Source organism: Dermacentor andersoni, chromosome 11 (assembly GCF_023375885.2).
Source record: "Dermacentor andersoni chromosome 11, qqDerAnde1_hic_scaffold, whole genome shotgun sequence".
Taxonomy (NCBI): domain Eukaryota; kingdom Metazoa; phylum Arthropoda; class Arachnida; order Ixodida; family Ixodidae; genus Dermacentor; species Dermacentor andersoni.
The window spans coordinates 96,052,207-96,067,506 of NC_092824.1; the positions used below are offsets into that span (position 1 = coordinate 96,052,207).

At 47.5% G+C, this 15,300-nt stretch overlaps 2 protein-coding genes across 4 annotated transcripts in view; one reads left to right on the plus strand and one right to left on the minus strand.

Moving 5' to 3' along the window:
- Nucleotides 1–12,530, plus strand: part of LOC126539098 (defense protein l(2)34Fc-like) — a 74,610-nt gene extending 62,080 nt beyond the window's left edge. For all 3 annotated transcript variants that reach the window (XM_055075182.2, XM_050185825.3, XM_050185824.3), the window contains exons 2-5: nucleotides 8,742–8,988; nucleotides 9,981–10,114; nucleotides 11,019–11,110; nucleotides 12,422–12,530. In XM_055075182.2, coding sequence (XP_054931157.2) covers nucleotides 8,781–8,988; nucleotides 9,981–10,114; nucleotides 11,019–11,110; nucleotides 12,422–12,491 — 504 coding nt within the window. In that variant the 5' untranslated portion in view covers nucleotides 8,742–8,780 and the 3' untranslated portion in view covers nucleotides 12,492–12,530. The remainder of the gene's footprint in view (nucleotides 1–8,741; nucleotides 8,989–9,980; nucleotides 10,115–11,018; nucleotides 11,111–12,421) is intronic.
- A 2,403-nt stretch (nucleotides 12,531–14,933) lies between these two features.
- LOC140214050 (uncharacterized) overlaps nucleotides 14,934–15,300 on the minus strand; it is a 9,088-nt gene continuing 8,721 nt past the window's right edge. The window contains exon 4 of the mRNA XM_072285300.1: nucleotides 14,934–15,144. The gene's annotated coding sequence lies outside the window, so the exon portion shown is untranslated. The remainder of the gene's footprint in view (nucleotides 15,145–15,300) is intronic.

Genomic DNA, 15,300 nt, shown 5'->3' on the forward strand with positions numbered 1-15,300 from the left:
ATGACAGCCGCGAACGGCAATATCTTTATCGTGCCTGGCTTCCTTTAACACCTCTGAGAAGTAACTTCGGTCGCTCTTCTAGTCTAACTGGTGGGTGCGGACGAGGAAATAATTTGCGTGCAAGAATTACTGCGCAAGAATCTGGCGCTAAGTGTCTGCGGTAGCGGCAGGCAACGCCAGCATGGGAGTTATGGACGGATTTGCTAAATTACGTCCTTGGCGACTTCAAAGGAATTGGTGACTTTGTGAACTGACCATATTGAACAAAAAAAGGATGAAAAGAAAATGGTTGCATTATGAATGCAACAACTCGTAATAGCTAACATATACACGTATACTTATTACTTTCATTCTGAAAGCGCCTTAAATGGAATCTCTAGAGGAAAGCTAAATCAGTCTAGACTGCTAAACTACGCCTTCAAAACACAATGTTTGTTAATTTCGCGGCAAGACGCTGTTTACCGGAACAGAAAACTATGGCCACACATTCATTTTTAATAATTTCTCGCCGAAGCCCGGGCGTCGGCACGTGACCAGCGTGACCTCACGAATTTCAAAGTGTTCTATTCTATTTGAGGCCTCCTGGCGCAGTAAATGTTCTCGAAAATTCCTACGTTCAGTCTTTGGCTCCTTTAGAATGCAGTGCAGCTCTTTTTCGCAAAAAAAAAAAAATCAATCAATGGGCCCGAGGAGACGCCGGTAAAATCAGTGACGTCACGGCTGGTTAGTACGGGAACTTCACGGCGGCGTCGCCACCTGTCTTTTCTTTCTGCTTCTTTTTTCTGGCTCAGAAATCCTCCTCACACTGTGTAGGAGTAGCTTGTTTTTTTCAGTGTGGTGGAAGCGTAACTTACTAATACAGCTCTTTGGTGTTCTTTTAAAGGTGACCGCGAGAAGGCTCGCCGAAGCGTTTGCATTAGACATAGAAGCACCGCGGCAAAGGCAACAGCGAACCTCTTCGCGGCTACGGCATGGCCAGCTAAATCGTCAGAGGCCCGTTAAAACCGTGCAGAAGCACCTGCAGCAAGCGTTGCCTGGGTATGCGGAAATAATTAGTTAGAAAATGTTTGTTATTCGCAAACGCCTGTAAAGCGGCCTGGCCCTCATGCCGCAACTTCGTGTCCAGTCGTCGAACCGCGAGCACACGCACGGCCACAAGCGCTTTAGTGTTGCGTGTACACTCGAATACGGGGTGCAATTACGCCGAACAGCGGAATTTTCCCCCCATTTTGGGAACTCTTCTAAGGTTGGACAGCCATGGGCTTTAGTTTGTAGATGTTCATGGTATTGGAGCATGATTGAAGGACGCATGGAGTCCGAGATAGTACAGTCCTGTGTAGGTCTCGGTGGGCCTGTGATTTCGCTTTAGCAGCATCAGGTGTTACAACGACCGCGGTTCGCCACTCTAAGTGCGTAACATTTGCTAAATATGCACGTTTTTAGATTTTTCGTTGCTTTTAAATAGAAGCATAGAGAGATATAGGGATCTTCATTTAAACGGCGGATAGGTTTGCCTGCGTAGAAGCATTCGCTTACGTCTTCTACTTCGTGAGGCAGTGGGAAAGGGGAGGGAAAGACCCTAGAAGAAGCAGGGTTGAAAAAATAAGTTGTGTTTAAAGATTAAGTGACAATTTAAGGAACGTACCGAATTCACGATAGTCGCACACCATTCTTCAGTATTATTACTTGTGCTTTACAAGTTACGTTTACCTTCTGGCAGCGTTTACTGTAATATAGGTATACAACATACCGTTGGTTAAACGTTGCTTTAATGTTGACTTTTTGACCCTAGAGAACCTGCATGGAGCGCCAAATTTTGTACGTACCAGAAGAAAGCGCTCGTAAACACTACGGTAGTTTACAGAACTTGTCGTTACATAACCCTGTAGCATGCGGTGTCATTCATCCGTTTTGTCGATGCGTGACACAACTGCACCGACCATAGACTGCGAAACGTTGTGGAGTAACGGCGAGCTGTGGCGGGTATTCTGGGAACGGCGTCGTCACATGTCTTTAATTTTTGTGACCTCTATGGCTTTCCGAACATGGGGTCTCGTCGAGGTTAACCTATTCGGCATCCTGGAAGCGTAACGCGTCGGCATAGCTTGAGGCTGATCAGCCTAACCACGTAGTCGGGGGTCGATCCCGTCTGCTGTGGCGGCATTCCGATGGGCGCGGAATGCGAGAACGCTCGTGTGCATAACGTTAAAGAACCCCAGCTGTTTGAAATTAATCCAGTGCTATCAATCCCGCCTGCTGTGGCGGCATTCCGATGGGTGCGGAATGCGAGAACGCTCGTGTGCATAACGTTAAAGAACGCCAGCTGTTTGAAATTAATCCAGTGCTATCACTACGCAAAGTGCCCCATAATCAGATATCATAATCGGCTGGTTTTAGCGCGCTAAAACCCTAACATTTAATTGTTAAAGACTTTTTACTCTTTACGGTTCATTTTAGTACGCCAGGTTCGGAGAGCACGCCGATATAAGTCAGCAGTGCTATGACTGCAGAGCCCTCCCACTTCAAAAAAAAAAAAAAAAAGTACATGAATAAAAACGTTTCGCAGTTCTGCAGAAAACGATGGAAGTAAACAGGGCGACAGGGCAGATTCTTTTTATATATATTACTGTTAACCACAAGGTCGTGACAAGGTTCTTTTTACTCCCGTTTCGTTATTAATATGTTTCGTTAGATTTCGTTACGTCATACACCACCTAATCCAACAGTGCGCCTTCCTCACTGTCTCGTCGCTTTCTTTTCGCTTCTCCAGTTTTCTTGGGCTACTTTTAATCGTGTTGCGAAATTATTGACGTATTTGAATCCTACCTACGTTCACAGCTGTTATAAAGTCGTGCAGGACAGTTTCGAAGCTGTATTAAGATGACAACCGATCACATGCTGTTGTTCGGGCTCCGTTACCGCCATTTACGGCCACTCAGGCTCACAGCGAAGCTTAGTCGATATTTTACGCGACTCACTAAGCGTTGCGGGAGAGCTCTGGATCGAGCAATAGAATATGTCGTATCGATTTTGCTTTCCTCGCTGATAAACAAACTTCTCCAGCTAAAACACTGCGCAAACCGGATCTTCAAAGCGTACCTTACCCAGCTAAAGTGGTTCGGCGTGTTTTCTCTTCGGTGGCCTTTCGGTCGCGGACTAACGGCAACCGAGGAATCGCGCCCGCGGCCTTTAAGCCAGCAACAGCGCGTCAGAGACGTGGAACCAGCAACGACGGCGAGAGAAACACGCGCCAGCTGCGAAATGCAGTTCCGAAAACGCACGCCGACTTTTTGACACGGAAGTTCGTCGGATGCCGACGCACGGCATATGATGCCTCCCGGCGTAAATAACCGTGGCCACGTTGTACGCGCTTGCATCGTGCGACGTGAGTATGACGCTCGTGAAGGAAAAGGACAGGCGCGGTTTGTCCGAGAACACTGCTATACGCGAACGTATCACTGTCGAACGCATATACGTCGCGACCTCGTGTCATAAGAGGGACATGTAACAGATGCTCGCCACGCAACGCTTCATTATATCTTTTTAGGGGGGGGGGGGGGGAGGGGGGGGTAACACGACCGGCTGATCTTATGACATATGTTGTGAACGAACCTGACATATTTTTTTTTTTTCTTCGCGAGATTGGTCCAAATAACGCGTCCGGTATATAAAATCCCCACTGCTCTTCGGACCCTTGAATACTCAGTGAGCTTTCGGTGCGGTGAAGCAAGGCTCTGCCACAGAAGCGAAGAAAGCCGTAGGAGATTTACTCGGATCTAGGTAAAAAACAAAAACAAAATTTTTCCGGTTTTCGTTCTTCAACATTGGTGCGGTTGGCAAAATTGTGTTGCGACAGCCAGTTAATCAGCTTCCATTCGGCGGCAAGTACTCTTTCTTTTCCATTTCCTTTTTCTTCAAATATTTGTGAATTTTAATCAAAGATGCAGGTAACATATCGTACGCTTGTTTGTTGTTTCATGTGGTTGTTCATTCTGAAGGGTAAAGAATGTTTCTCATATCCGTTTGCTTTCGTGACAACAGTCTTTCTCACTACCGTGGTGGTGTATAACGTATTCCAGAACAGTGTTGATCAGTTTTGTTCTTCATGAATCTATTGCGTGCGCTTGTTGACTGCGCTGTTGGTTTCGTTAATTAATTAATATATTATGCGGTTTTACGTGCCAAAACCACTTTCTGATCATGAGGTACGCCGTAGTGGAGGACTCCGGAAATTTCGACCACCTGGGGTTCTTTAACGCGCACCTAAATCTAAGTACACGGGTGTTTTCGCATTTCGCCCCCATCGAAAAGCGGCCGCCGTGGCCGGGATTCGATCCCGCGACCTCGTGCTCAGCAGCCTAACACCATAGCCACTGAGCAACCGCGGCGGGTACTGTTGGTTTAGCACTGAGAGTGCCAAAACAACTTGAACAAAGTTTTGGTCAGGCCGTCAAGTAACGACTTATCAGTTTGTCTCATTTTACACTTTCGTTAACTTTTATGACAAACAAATTAAAAAAAAGCATGAATGACTGAAATAGTTTATGTTTTCGCGGATCAACCGAGTCACTCCTTCACGGATTGCTTTTCTGAGTGCTATAGAATCCTGCCGCATCAATAATTCGAACCTGACGTCATGGAAGCGTCATGATGACGTCACTGCATCATATCATAGTGCGTACATTGTTTTGCCTTTTTTATGGTGACCGTTTTTCAGCGAATAATCATTGCTATCAATTTGTTGCACGCGATATGATGCGCCTTTCGTGCTGCCACATGTCTTGTTAACGCAGCTTCTCAAAGTGCTAGTGCCCTAAAGTAGCGGTCAGGATGACGTCAATGCAAACCGTTTATTGTCGTATTCGCCATCTTTTCGTCGTACCTCATTGGTTGACCTAGGACCCACCTCCTTTCTGATTGGCTGAAAGCGCAAACGGTAATATTTGAGAAAGCTCGGAATGTGCCGTTTTCTTATGTGCATTTTTGTCACCTGACACATCCGAGTGCCAGTGTATGCCCGTGAAACGTCATTATTAGCGTAATGCTATTGGTTTCGCGCGATATCATTTTAGTAAACTTTTTTCGCAATAGAGCTAACAAACGCTTTAAACACAGTCTAAGACCCTAAGTTGTTTGATGAATTATATAAGAAAAATTATTGACCACGTAAATCTGTTGAGTACTCCTTTCTCTTTTTCTTCTCTTTTTTTTTGCTTTCTGGGAAGGCGACGCCGCATAATGGTGGCCTACAATTAGTTAATAAGTCCATCTGCCACCCGTCCTACGTAGTAACTCTAGTCGATCAGTCAGCCACCAATAAATAAGTCAATCAATCGATCGATCAATGAACCGATGCCCGTGCTTGTCAGTCACAAATTCATTCACTCACTAATCAATCAATGACTCCATTATATGTCAATCATTGATCGAACTAAGGTCTTCAAAGGAGAGATATTCTCGAAAAATTAACACTTCACATCCCACTTAGGATGTACGGCCGTAATTATTTAGGGGTAAAAAGTACAAATACCAATCAATAAGAAAACGGATCATTAATTAAGAAATCTAGCGCGCGCGCCGACTTGTTTCCTGCTCAGGGAAGGGGAATTCGTTCGCCGCAGATTCGTGCCAGGTCACCGTCCTCTGCCGACTGGCGCAACGGGCTTCCACAACACGTGACGCAACACCACGCCCACCTCCCGAGCTTTTCTCGTTTTTGTTGTCCCCTCTCTAATCGACTCTCCTTCCGCGACGCACTTTGTATGCATCTGCATTCGAACGCACCGACTCGCGCGCGCGACTGCATCGAACAAGCACTGTAATGGAGGGCCAGGCCCGCGGATAGAGGTTAATGGTTTGGGCGCAGCGCGGCAGGTCCCTGTTTTCGCGCGAGATCCGACTCTTGGCCTTCACGCTTGCGCGCCGCACAAGCGGGCCGTGAATGGTTGTCACGTACGTACTACATCGCGTTGCCAAATTGCCCGGCGTAGCGCAGGAACGACGCGCAATCGTATGTTGCGTTCGACCACTTCGTAACGCGCTACGACACGGGAATTTTTTTTTTTTTTTTTTTTCACCGATGCATGGGCCTCTGGACATTGGAGCCGGAGAACGTATGCACCCGAACCGTTCGGTTGCTCTCAGAGCAGTTGGAGTAGCCACGTGATCAAGATTGTGGTTGTTGTTTTGTCAGACATCGATTGTGCTCCCAGCTGGAAGGTGTGAGAGTGACTCCGAGTGCTCTGAGCTGAAATTAACCGGGCGAACACGTTTGAAGCGGTCGATTTAGAGCTCCCCGCGCTCCAGAGCGCATTAAAGCGACCATATAAATGCGCCGTTAGTTCACGTCACCAGGTACGCGCTTTTCGACATGATTCGGTGGAGCAAATAGAGTAACATCCGGCTGGTAATACTTTTAAACGCGATAGCGTTAGATGAGCCCGCGTCACGGAAAATCCAGCGTCGGCGTCCCGCATCCGGCGCCGGTGCCCCTCGTCCAGCGTCGACCGTCTTCTCGGGAAAAACGTTATTCCGAACCACGGATACGCAACCGCTCTTCTGTCACTTTAGTTGCTCATACCTTGTCTTTCATTCTTGACAAAGTTATTCTTCGGAATTTTGATAACGGCAGCCCACAAACAAATGGTAATGGGAAAAAAACACCGACAGCGCGTGTCCTCTATGTTGGCTCTTCTCATCAATTGAAGTCGTAGTGCTGTATTGACAGGGACATGAAAGACGACAGGACGTGCGCTATCAACTGAATTTGTAGAGAGCGCAACGGTGATGCCGTCTGGTCCGTTTAAGACGCTCTCGCGAGTTTCCTTTGCGCAGCGACAGACGTAAGGTGCGGTGTCGACGCTTACCGCCACTTTCTCCAGTGACCGCCTTGGCCCGCCTTCTATCGAGAAGTCTGCGCTCTAACGGCGGGGACAGAAGCGCGGAACACGTGGAGCGATGGCACCGATGCATCGGTGATTAACCCCGCCCCCCTCCCGACGAGTCCGTTCGGAGATGCAGCCATCTGCCCCGGAGCAAATATGCAACGTGTTCCTTCGTCTACATCACCCGTTGCTTCGCTGCGTTGCGTCTGCTTGGGGTGCCGCGATGAGGCGATGGGGTCACGAACCCGGCGTAGCTTAGAAGCAGGCGACGTCGCCATGACCCCAATGTTTCAGACGAGCTGCATAGTATCACGCCTGCTTCGGTCGGTCGTTCCCGTCGTCTGCTATCAGTCATCCGAACGATCGCTATAGAACACTCTCGCCTTCAGACGATCCCCGGAATAAACGACGGGTCTCGATTCATCCGGTTCCGTTCTTTCAGTCGAAAGGAATTTCCATCGCAGGTGTGGGTACGGCGCATCTAGTAGTTAGTGGTTGGTTTCGCACGACAGCGCTAGAGATTTTCTGAACGCTTTAACGTCACCGAATGGTCTTTTATCGAACCGGACGTGCGCCAAATGAACCGAGTGGATAATAACATATGCGTATCTCAAGGCGGGCGTCCTCGTGCCGTTCCGGCGTGATGTAGGACACTTGCATCATTAGGAAGCATTCGTATTGAGATGCGATACGCACCACAGAAGCAAGAACAAGAAGAAACGATCGTTAAGAAGGTTGGAATGGTAATTAAGGATGTCGGGGTTAATAGTAAATTAAGTCGGTACACACGATGAATGTGCTCGTATGGAAGTTTAACGAGCTGTTTCATGGTTAGCAGCATTTCTAAGTACTTGGCCTTAGATCCCTTGACGGAGTGCACCAATAACAAAACAGCGATAAGATTTGCCCGCTACATTCAGTGCTGGTGTCGTTCAACAGAAGTAAGATACGTAGGAAGAGCAGTTCCATCGGGGCCATGGCATGATTGCGTTGATGGTATTTGGTTCAAAGCGACACCAATGAAGCGGTGTGCGTATACCAGCAACGCTCAGACATTTAGACGCAATTTCGAGCTTCAAGTGCTCGTACAGACGCTTCTCAGCTCATGCATGTGGCGTTAAGTCAGCGGTGTATGCATTTTCAGGCCTATCAACAAGTTCAATGGAGAACACGTGGACGGCTTCATTTGTTGATCAGACTATAGGTCATGGAAGTTCGTCCAAGAAAGTTGTATTTGTTATTTTCAGGCATGTCTCGAGTATGGCGGTATGAAGTCCCTCGGGGTTGACCTGGACGCTTTAATAAAACACTACGGTTAATTCATTGGTCTGTCCATATTCATAGGCTGACCAAATTTATTTACCGGTTGATTATCGAAATGGTTGGTTTGGCTGTAGGTTTTATGCGGTTAGGTCTGCCAAGAACGTTGCAGCTGTTTTCAGTGGTACCTCGAATATGCCACTATGAAGGCCACAAAATTGTCCTGGTCGTTCTTACAATAAACCATGTTTGATTGTTTGATTGATTGATTGATTGATTGATTTGATTAGATGATAAATTTATTTATTCGTATTTATTTATTGACTGACTGCAGATCGATAATCTAATATGTTGGTTACCTATAAGGTCGGTTAGGTTAAATGAGGGCCAGAAACGTTGTAGCGGATGTTTTAAACGGTGTCTCGAGCATGCCATTACGAAGGCCTTCGAGGTTGCCCTGGGGACTGTTATCGACCGCCGCTGATAGATTGATCCGTATATATCCATCGACTGAGCAATAATTTATCTTCATACGTGTATCGGCTGACTTTTATTTTAATCGATTTTTCGACTTTTCCATACTCCATCTTCCCGCAGAGTTCTTTCTGAACTAACCACCAAGAGAGGCGTGTGGCGATGCAGTCCTCGTCCGTTGCCGTGTCTTGTCTCGTGGCGGTCGCCTGCCTGCTGCCCGCCGCCCTGAGGGCCTACCCCTCGGGCGCGCCCGTCGGAGTGTGCAACAGCGAGTTGCCCAAACACGGCGGAGCCGAGCCCCAAGCCACGCAGTCCCCGTACGCCATCCAGGCCACTCCGACGAGCATCAACCAGGGAGGACGCGTCACCGGTATGCGCGCTCGTAATATATGCAACGTAAAAAAGTACAACGTTAGCTTGTTCGTCAACGTACAATTCTTCAAGATTACAATTAAATTCTGGGATCTTACGTGCAAAAAAAAAAAAAGAAGAAAGAAAGACAGGATCTGAATGTGAAGCACGCAGCAGTGGGTAACTGCGGATTGATCTCGACCACCTGGGGTTCTTCGGCGTGCGCCAGATTAGTGAATCGAACCGGCGACCTCTTGTTCACGCGCGGAACGCGCCGTTGTCACTGGGCCGCTGCTGCGGGTACTATACTGCCGTTCCCGAAATACTGGGTTCACCGGAGGCGTTTGCGACAGCAACGACGCTGGTATAGGGACATCTTGGGACGTTTTGTCCAGTAACGCTTTAGAATATTTTTTTGCGACATCGGTGTGGACGCTCGAAGCGCGTTCACGCCGCCGCCGTGATGCCCCGGTAGGCACGGCGCATGCGCTGGTCACGCACCGAGAGTTGGGAGGTCACGTGGTAGGGTGCAGCTTGCGAGAAGGAGGAAGGGCTCGTTCCTTTAGAGGAAGCTTTAGCTCGGGGGCTCGTACGTACCTGAATACATGTAAAAGGAGAATTCGTTTTTCTCGGCAACCACTGCACCAAATTTGACGTGGTTTGTCGCGTTTAAAAGAAAAGCGTAAGATCCAGTGACTGTTGGTTTCCAATTGTTGATTTAGATTGTCGATTTTTCATTAAATATCAGCAAAAATCGAAAATTTTCAGAAAAACGAAACCATCAAGTTTACAACTGTTTCCGTTTGTAAACGCCCATATGGACGATGAACGACGTGGTCGATATTCTCGCATCACACTTTACCGGTTTATTCCAATAACCTGCGCGCGGATTATCGTCGGGGACAAATAAAAAGAAACCTATCTCTTTCTCTCTCCCTGTTCCCCTCTCTCACCCTCTATCTCTCCTTTTCTCTCTCTCCCCCTTCTCTCTCTCTCTCTCTCTCTGCTCAGTGCAAGTGTACGGCAGCACTCCGTTCAAGGGCGTCATCCTGACGGCCCGTGACGTACACACCAGCCAACTGCTACAGGGAACGTTCACCCCCGACGCCCAGACCAAGACTCTAGACTGCCCCGGAGGGAACGCGGTGAGCAGCCCTGTTACGACCTTTATCGATTCCACCCTTCAGGCAGCTAAGGCTTTGCCTGTGCGAATAAAGCTTATAATCCTCATCCAGAGGTTAGAGCTACTGTATGTGTTGTGCGCAAGAGAACACGGTCGTGCGTCTTTTGCAAGAACGCAGTGCGTAGTTTGAGTACGTTACAAGTTGCTTATACTAACGTCATCGTGGGCAGCCATTTTGGTATACTAGAACGTCTAGAAGCCGCGCAATCAGAGACATGGGACGGAGTGACGGCGCGGCAGGCGCGTATCGCACCGAGCTACAAATTTATGGTGGTAATAATCCGGTGAAGAAATGCTCATCGTCAAAAAAAAAAAAAGGAAAGAAGAGCAATGTACGCTTGATAATATGGTGCATGACGTCATTGTGTCCACAATGTCTGACCGTGTAATTGTTTCACTAATTAAACTACCGATTACTTATGCGGGTTCTCGGAACGGTCAGTTGTGCCATGATGGGGACGCCCTGTTGCAATGGAGGGACGTAGAGAAGGGGAAAATAAACAGAGGGAAAGCCTCGACGCGATTGCATGGGCCACTCCTGTCGTCATATCCACATACGCTGGGTGTAGTCGATCCAGGCCTCAGAGGAGATCGGGTTTGCGCGCGCTAATCATCTCGAAGGCCATGCCGAAACACGTCGGTCGTGGATACGGATTTCGGAGGTGTCGTAAAACACGTATAAGTCTCGGCATACGCGAGAAGTATAGAGAATGTCAAGCATATCGAACTGCAAAATTAGCTCGCCATCGTGGTGCTGTCATCGTTGTCGCGGTGTTTGTAGGGCCATCTGCACTAGCTATGTTAACTTGTATTACACGTTCTCGTTGCAGTGGCTCTCCGTAATTTCTTTCTCCTGTTTCTTGCAGAATGCCATCACTCACAACAGCAGGGACGAGAAGACGCAGGTCGTGGTGACCTGGACTGCTCCAGCAGGCTACACTGGGCAGGTGTACTTCAGGTGAGAGTAACCCGATAATGGCTGCTCACTTTTAATTGAATTTATGGGTCGTTAGTCGGAAATCTTATTCGGTCAGGTTTTCTAAAAGTGTTTCTGTGTTCCTTAAGTACACGTAGTGACTTCTTAAGCCATGCCATGCCCTTCATAAACCAACTTTTTCCCCCTACTGCACAGTTCTTTCCGATTTTATGGGAAGCATATCTAGCGTACAAGCTAGCATAACTTCAGCATTTCTCCTGCTTCATGGCACAGAGAGAGAGAGAATAAGAGAGAAATGTTTCATGATAAGAAATGCAGAGAAGTAAGCCCGCGGTACAGTCGTGTTCATTGCTAGCTGCAGAGCGGTTCCCGTGGTCGAAGGTGCCCCAAGTTTTCTCGGCGATGTCGACATACGATACTGGGATTTAGTAAACTAATTTCTGTTAACAAAATTGGTCTCTACGGCGTAAAGTAAATTTTTGTTATTAATACTGAGAAAAGAATTTTGTTCGTTTCCTTACTATGCTCAGTTAGTATCAACCATGTAAGTTTAGCCAGACCTCATGCACGAGTTAGTCAGTTTGTGGTATAGACATGTCTGTTCACCGTGTCCGTAATGCCGCCCGTAGCATGGCTGAACTACTAAAGATAGAGTAAATCTTTGAATGTGTCTTGTAGCGTCTGGTGTCTTGTCACTTCTCGTACGTTGTACATATCTGTACTTGTGCGATATTTTACAACCGAATCCTAGTATTTGACTTGTATTCACGTGTTCAAGTATTCGTGATTCGTATTCCCTGAAAGCTCCAGTCATTAGGGGAGTAAAAGTGACTCCCATAAGGAAGTGCACTGTACAACAAAGTTCTCTGCGAAATGGCGGAAAAAGTAAACAACCAGAAATAGCTTTGAATGAATCTGTATCCAGAAACAAAATGTCAGTATGTGCGTCACTAAAATTGTTTCACTCATTGTTTTTTTGTTTTTTCACAAAGTAATTCTTTCACAGCACATTTATTCGCCAAACGACTCAACTGCCTTACTAAGCTGAAGATTTGAAAAAACGTTGTCTTCAACAGACCCAAAGGTGCATACTAAATGACGCAGTCAATAACCACTCCAGAGTAGTAAGCTCGACATCACAGATATCGAAGCAGATAAGCTGTGTGCTTGTGAGGAGCAAGGACGGCGGGTTCACGGAGATATGAGCGGGCATGTTTGTTTGCTATCTCTGGCTCCCTCTGGTCAAGCTGCCAACCAACTTTCGCAACATACTAACCTCACGAACTAATATTAAACCATGTTTTATTTTTTCTAACAAACTTTTTTCTGCAGTGCCACCGTGGTGCAGTCTTCTTACGTCTTCTGGAAGGGCATCACCTCCGACGCTGTGTTCGTCCAGTGATAAAAAATAATAATAATAAAAAAGAAAGAAACAGCGCGAGATGACCCAGCGTAAAGCGTTCCTTACAGAAATGAACTATGCAAACACATAGAGTTAACAGTTAGTAAAGTGGACTGCTGGAAGTGTCGGTACATGTCTGTAGATGAAAATACGGCGTGAAAGTAAAGCATGACACGAGAGACAACTGGACAAGCGCTCACACTATCTTTAAGAGGGATAAGAGGAACAAGATATATTGTCAGCAAGAGACAAGGACACATTTCCATTTGTTTCTGTTGTCCTGTCTTGCTTTCGCGCTCGATTTTAACCGAGACATTACACTAACTGCAATAAATGAAATTGCAGTAAATTACAAAAAAAATCTGCGAGGAAACGCCCAAAAAATAAAACGTTCAGGACTACTTGAGGTCCTTCGAACGTCGTCGTCGACGTGAGCCGCCTACAGATGCAAGTTAAGGTTTTATACAGTGTAGCTTTGTTTCCCTAACGTGAAGAACATGTTAGGTGTCTTCACGTTAGGTAAGAAGCGCAGTAACGTGCTTCTTACCAGGCACCTTAACCCGGCATCATCATCATCGTCATCATCACTAGTCTTCTATGTCCACTACAACACGAAGGCTTCTGCCATCTATCGCCAATTGCCCCTCTCTTGTTCCAGCTGACACCCTCGTCCTATGCCCGCAAATTTTCCCATTTCATTGCGGCAGCTACTTTTCTGCCTTCCTCGACTGCGCTTCCCTTCCACTCCCACCCCTTCAGCAACTCTAATTTAGAGCATGAGTTATCTACCCTGCACAAAGGTGCGTGTGTGTGTGCACGCGCCTGTATGTGTGTGTGCGTGTGCGTGTGTGTGTGTGTGTGTGTGTGTGTGTGTGTGTGTGTGTGTGTGTGTGTGTGTGTGTGTGTGTGTGTGTGTGTGTGTGTGTGTGTGTGTGTGTGTGTGTGTGTGTGTCAATGCGTATATCCAACCATCTCCCAGCACCTGGAGAAGCATGCCATGCCGATGGGTTCTACGCCATCTGAGCGAAACCGCCATTTTTTTTCTTTTTTTTTTGCATACGCACGCGAGGCGCATCCGAAAATTCCAGCTACGTCATGCGACTCTCGTCGTGCCGACGTCGTCCCATTGTCGGGCCAACGCCGTCACACTGTTGTCGTACCACCGTCTACCACCGTCGCCATTTTGGAAACCTCATGCAATTGCAGAAGCAATAGAAATCTCGAAATCGCCACTGCATATTCTTAATAAAGGTATCTCCAGCAACGGGGTGCGTCGGCACATTTATCGAATGCTAATCTACAGTCTGCACATTGAGGTCAGTGTGTAGACAGTGAAGTCTGCACTCATTCGGAGACGGGTTCTGCCCGATTTTTTTTTTTTTCATTCGCGATCGGACGTCTGGAAGCTGGGGAGCTTGTGAATGTATAATGCTTTCATTTATATGGGGCGCAACGACACTGGCAGAAATTAAGTAAGGCAACAGCATGTCACAAGATCCACGTATTGTTTTGTCCGTTGGAGCAAAGATTGGGGTATAGCGCACATTTTAAACATATCCAAGTTTGGCTAGTCTAGGCTGACAAATTGAAGATAAGTCTTATTGTACGTCTTGAAGTTGTTCTGAAGCTATCGTCCCCGTGGGCATCGCTTTGGAAGTTGGCGTACGCCGAAATTATTCGCAACGACCCTCACTCCCGTGGTTGCCTGTCCCTCGACTCCCCGCTATTGGAAAGAGGCGAATAATCGAATAGCTAATTTTCAAATCGAGAGAGAGAGAATGAACACTTTTATTAGGTATATGCAGCTTTGGAGAGGCGTCGAATCGAATACGAATCCAATAGCGGAGGTGTGGGTGAATACCCGAAATACCGAAATTGCGCGCACACCTCGTTTTAAAGACAGCTTTAAAAGGAGGTTTGCGCGAACGCATACCCCCACGCCATCCCCCAATCGCATCGTTGGCTAAACAGCGCAACGATAACAACTGCACGGGGACAAAGCACAGGACAAGCGCCTCTTCCAGTGCTTTCCTCCCCATGTGCTTGGCTATTTAGCCGCAATGAATTCATACCAACTAGCTCAGCTTTAATTGCTTCCACAAACATTTCCCGGCCTTTCAACCGACGCGAAGTAGGGGCAGTCCCGCTGCCAGCCACTATGCGAAATGCTGCCGCAATTCAGTATGTATTGCAATCACAGTACCCACTTGTCTAACTACGCGGAACAGGAGCCAGCGGCAACTTGTATATTCGGACACACGAATAGTGCCTCACTCCTGTACGGCAAGGCCGCAACCAACCCAGTGGCCCGAGCCAACAGGTTACGTGGGGTCACCAGACGTGCGAGATGCGTTTAAGCGCCCAAAGTGGTCAGAGCGGCTCGAGTTTTAAACGATGCAGACGCAAGAGAACTCGCGGAACACGAACGTTCGCAATCAAACGTCATTTATCGACGAAACGATACACTACACAATACGCGAACGCCCATCAAACGTTCCAGCATCCGCGCGCAGTAGCCGTGACGGTTGCTGCTGGGGATGCCACAGCTCGGCGGCGGCAGACGCGGGCGGCGTCCTGGTCACGTGGTCCTGGTGGCCACGATGCGGCATACCGTAGAATACCTCACAAGGGGCCGGTAGAGGGCGTTCCGCCGCTGCGAATAGGGATTAGTAAGAGGCGATTGGAGGATTGCTGGAAGAAAAGTAGGGAAACGACAAAAAAACGGAGACGTGCAAAAGCACAGTTTGCAATTGGGGATCGGAAAATTTGGTTGTGGGAGTTCATAGTGGTTTTCTTTTCTTTTTTTCTT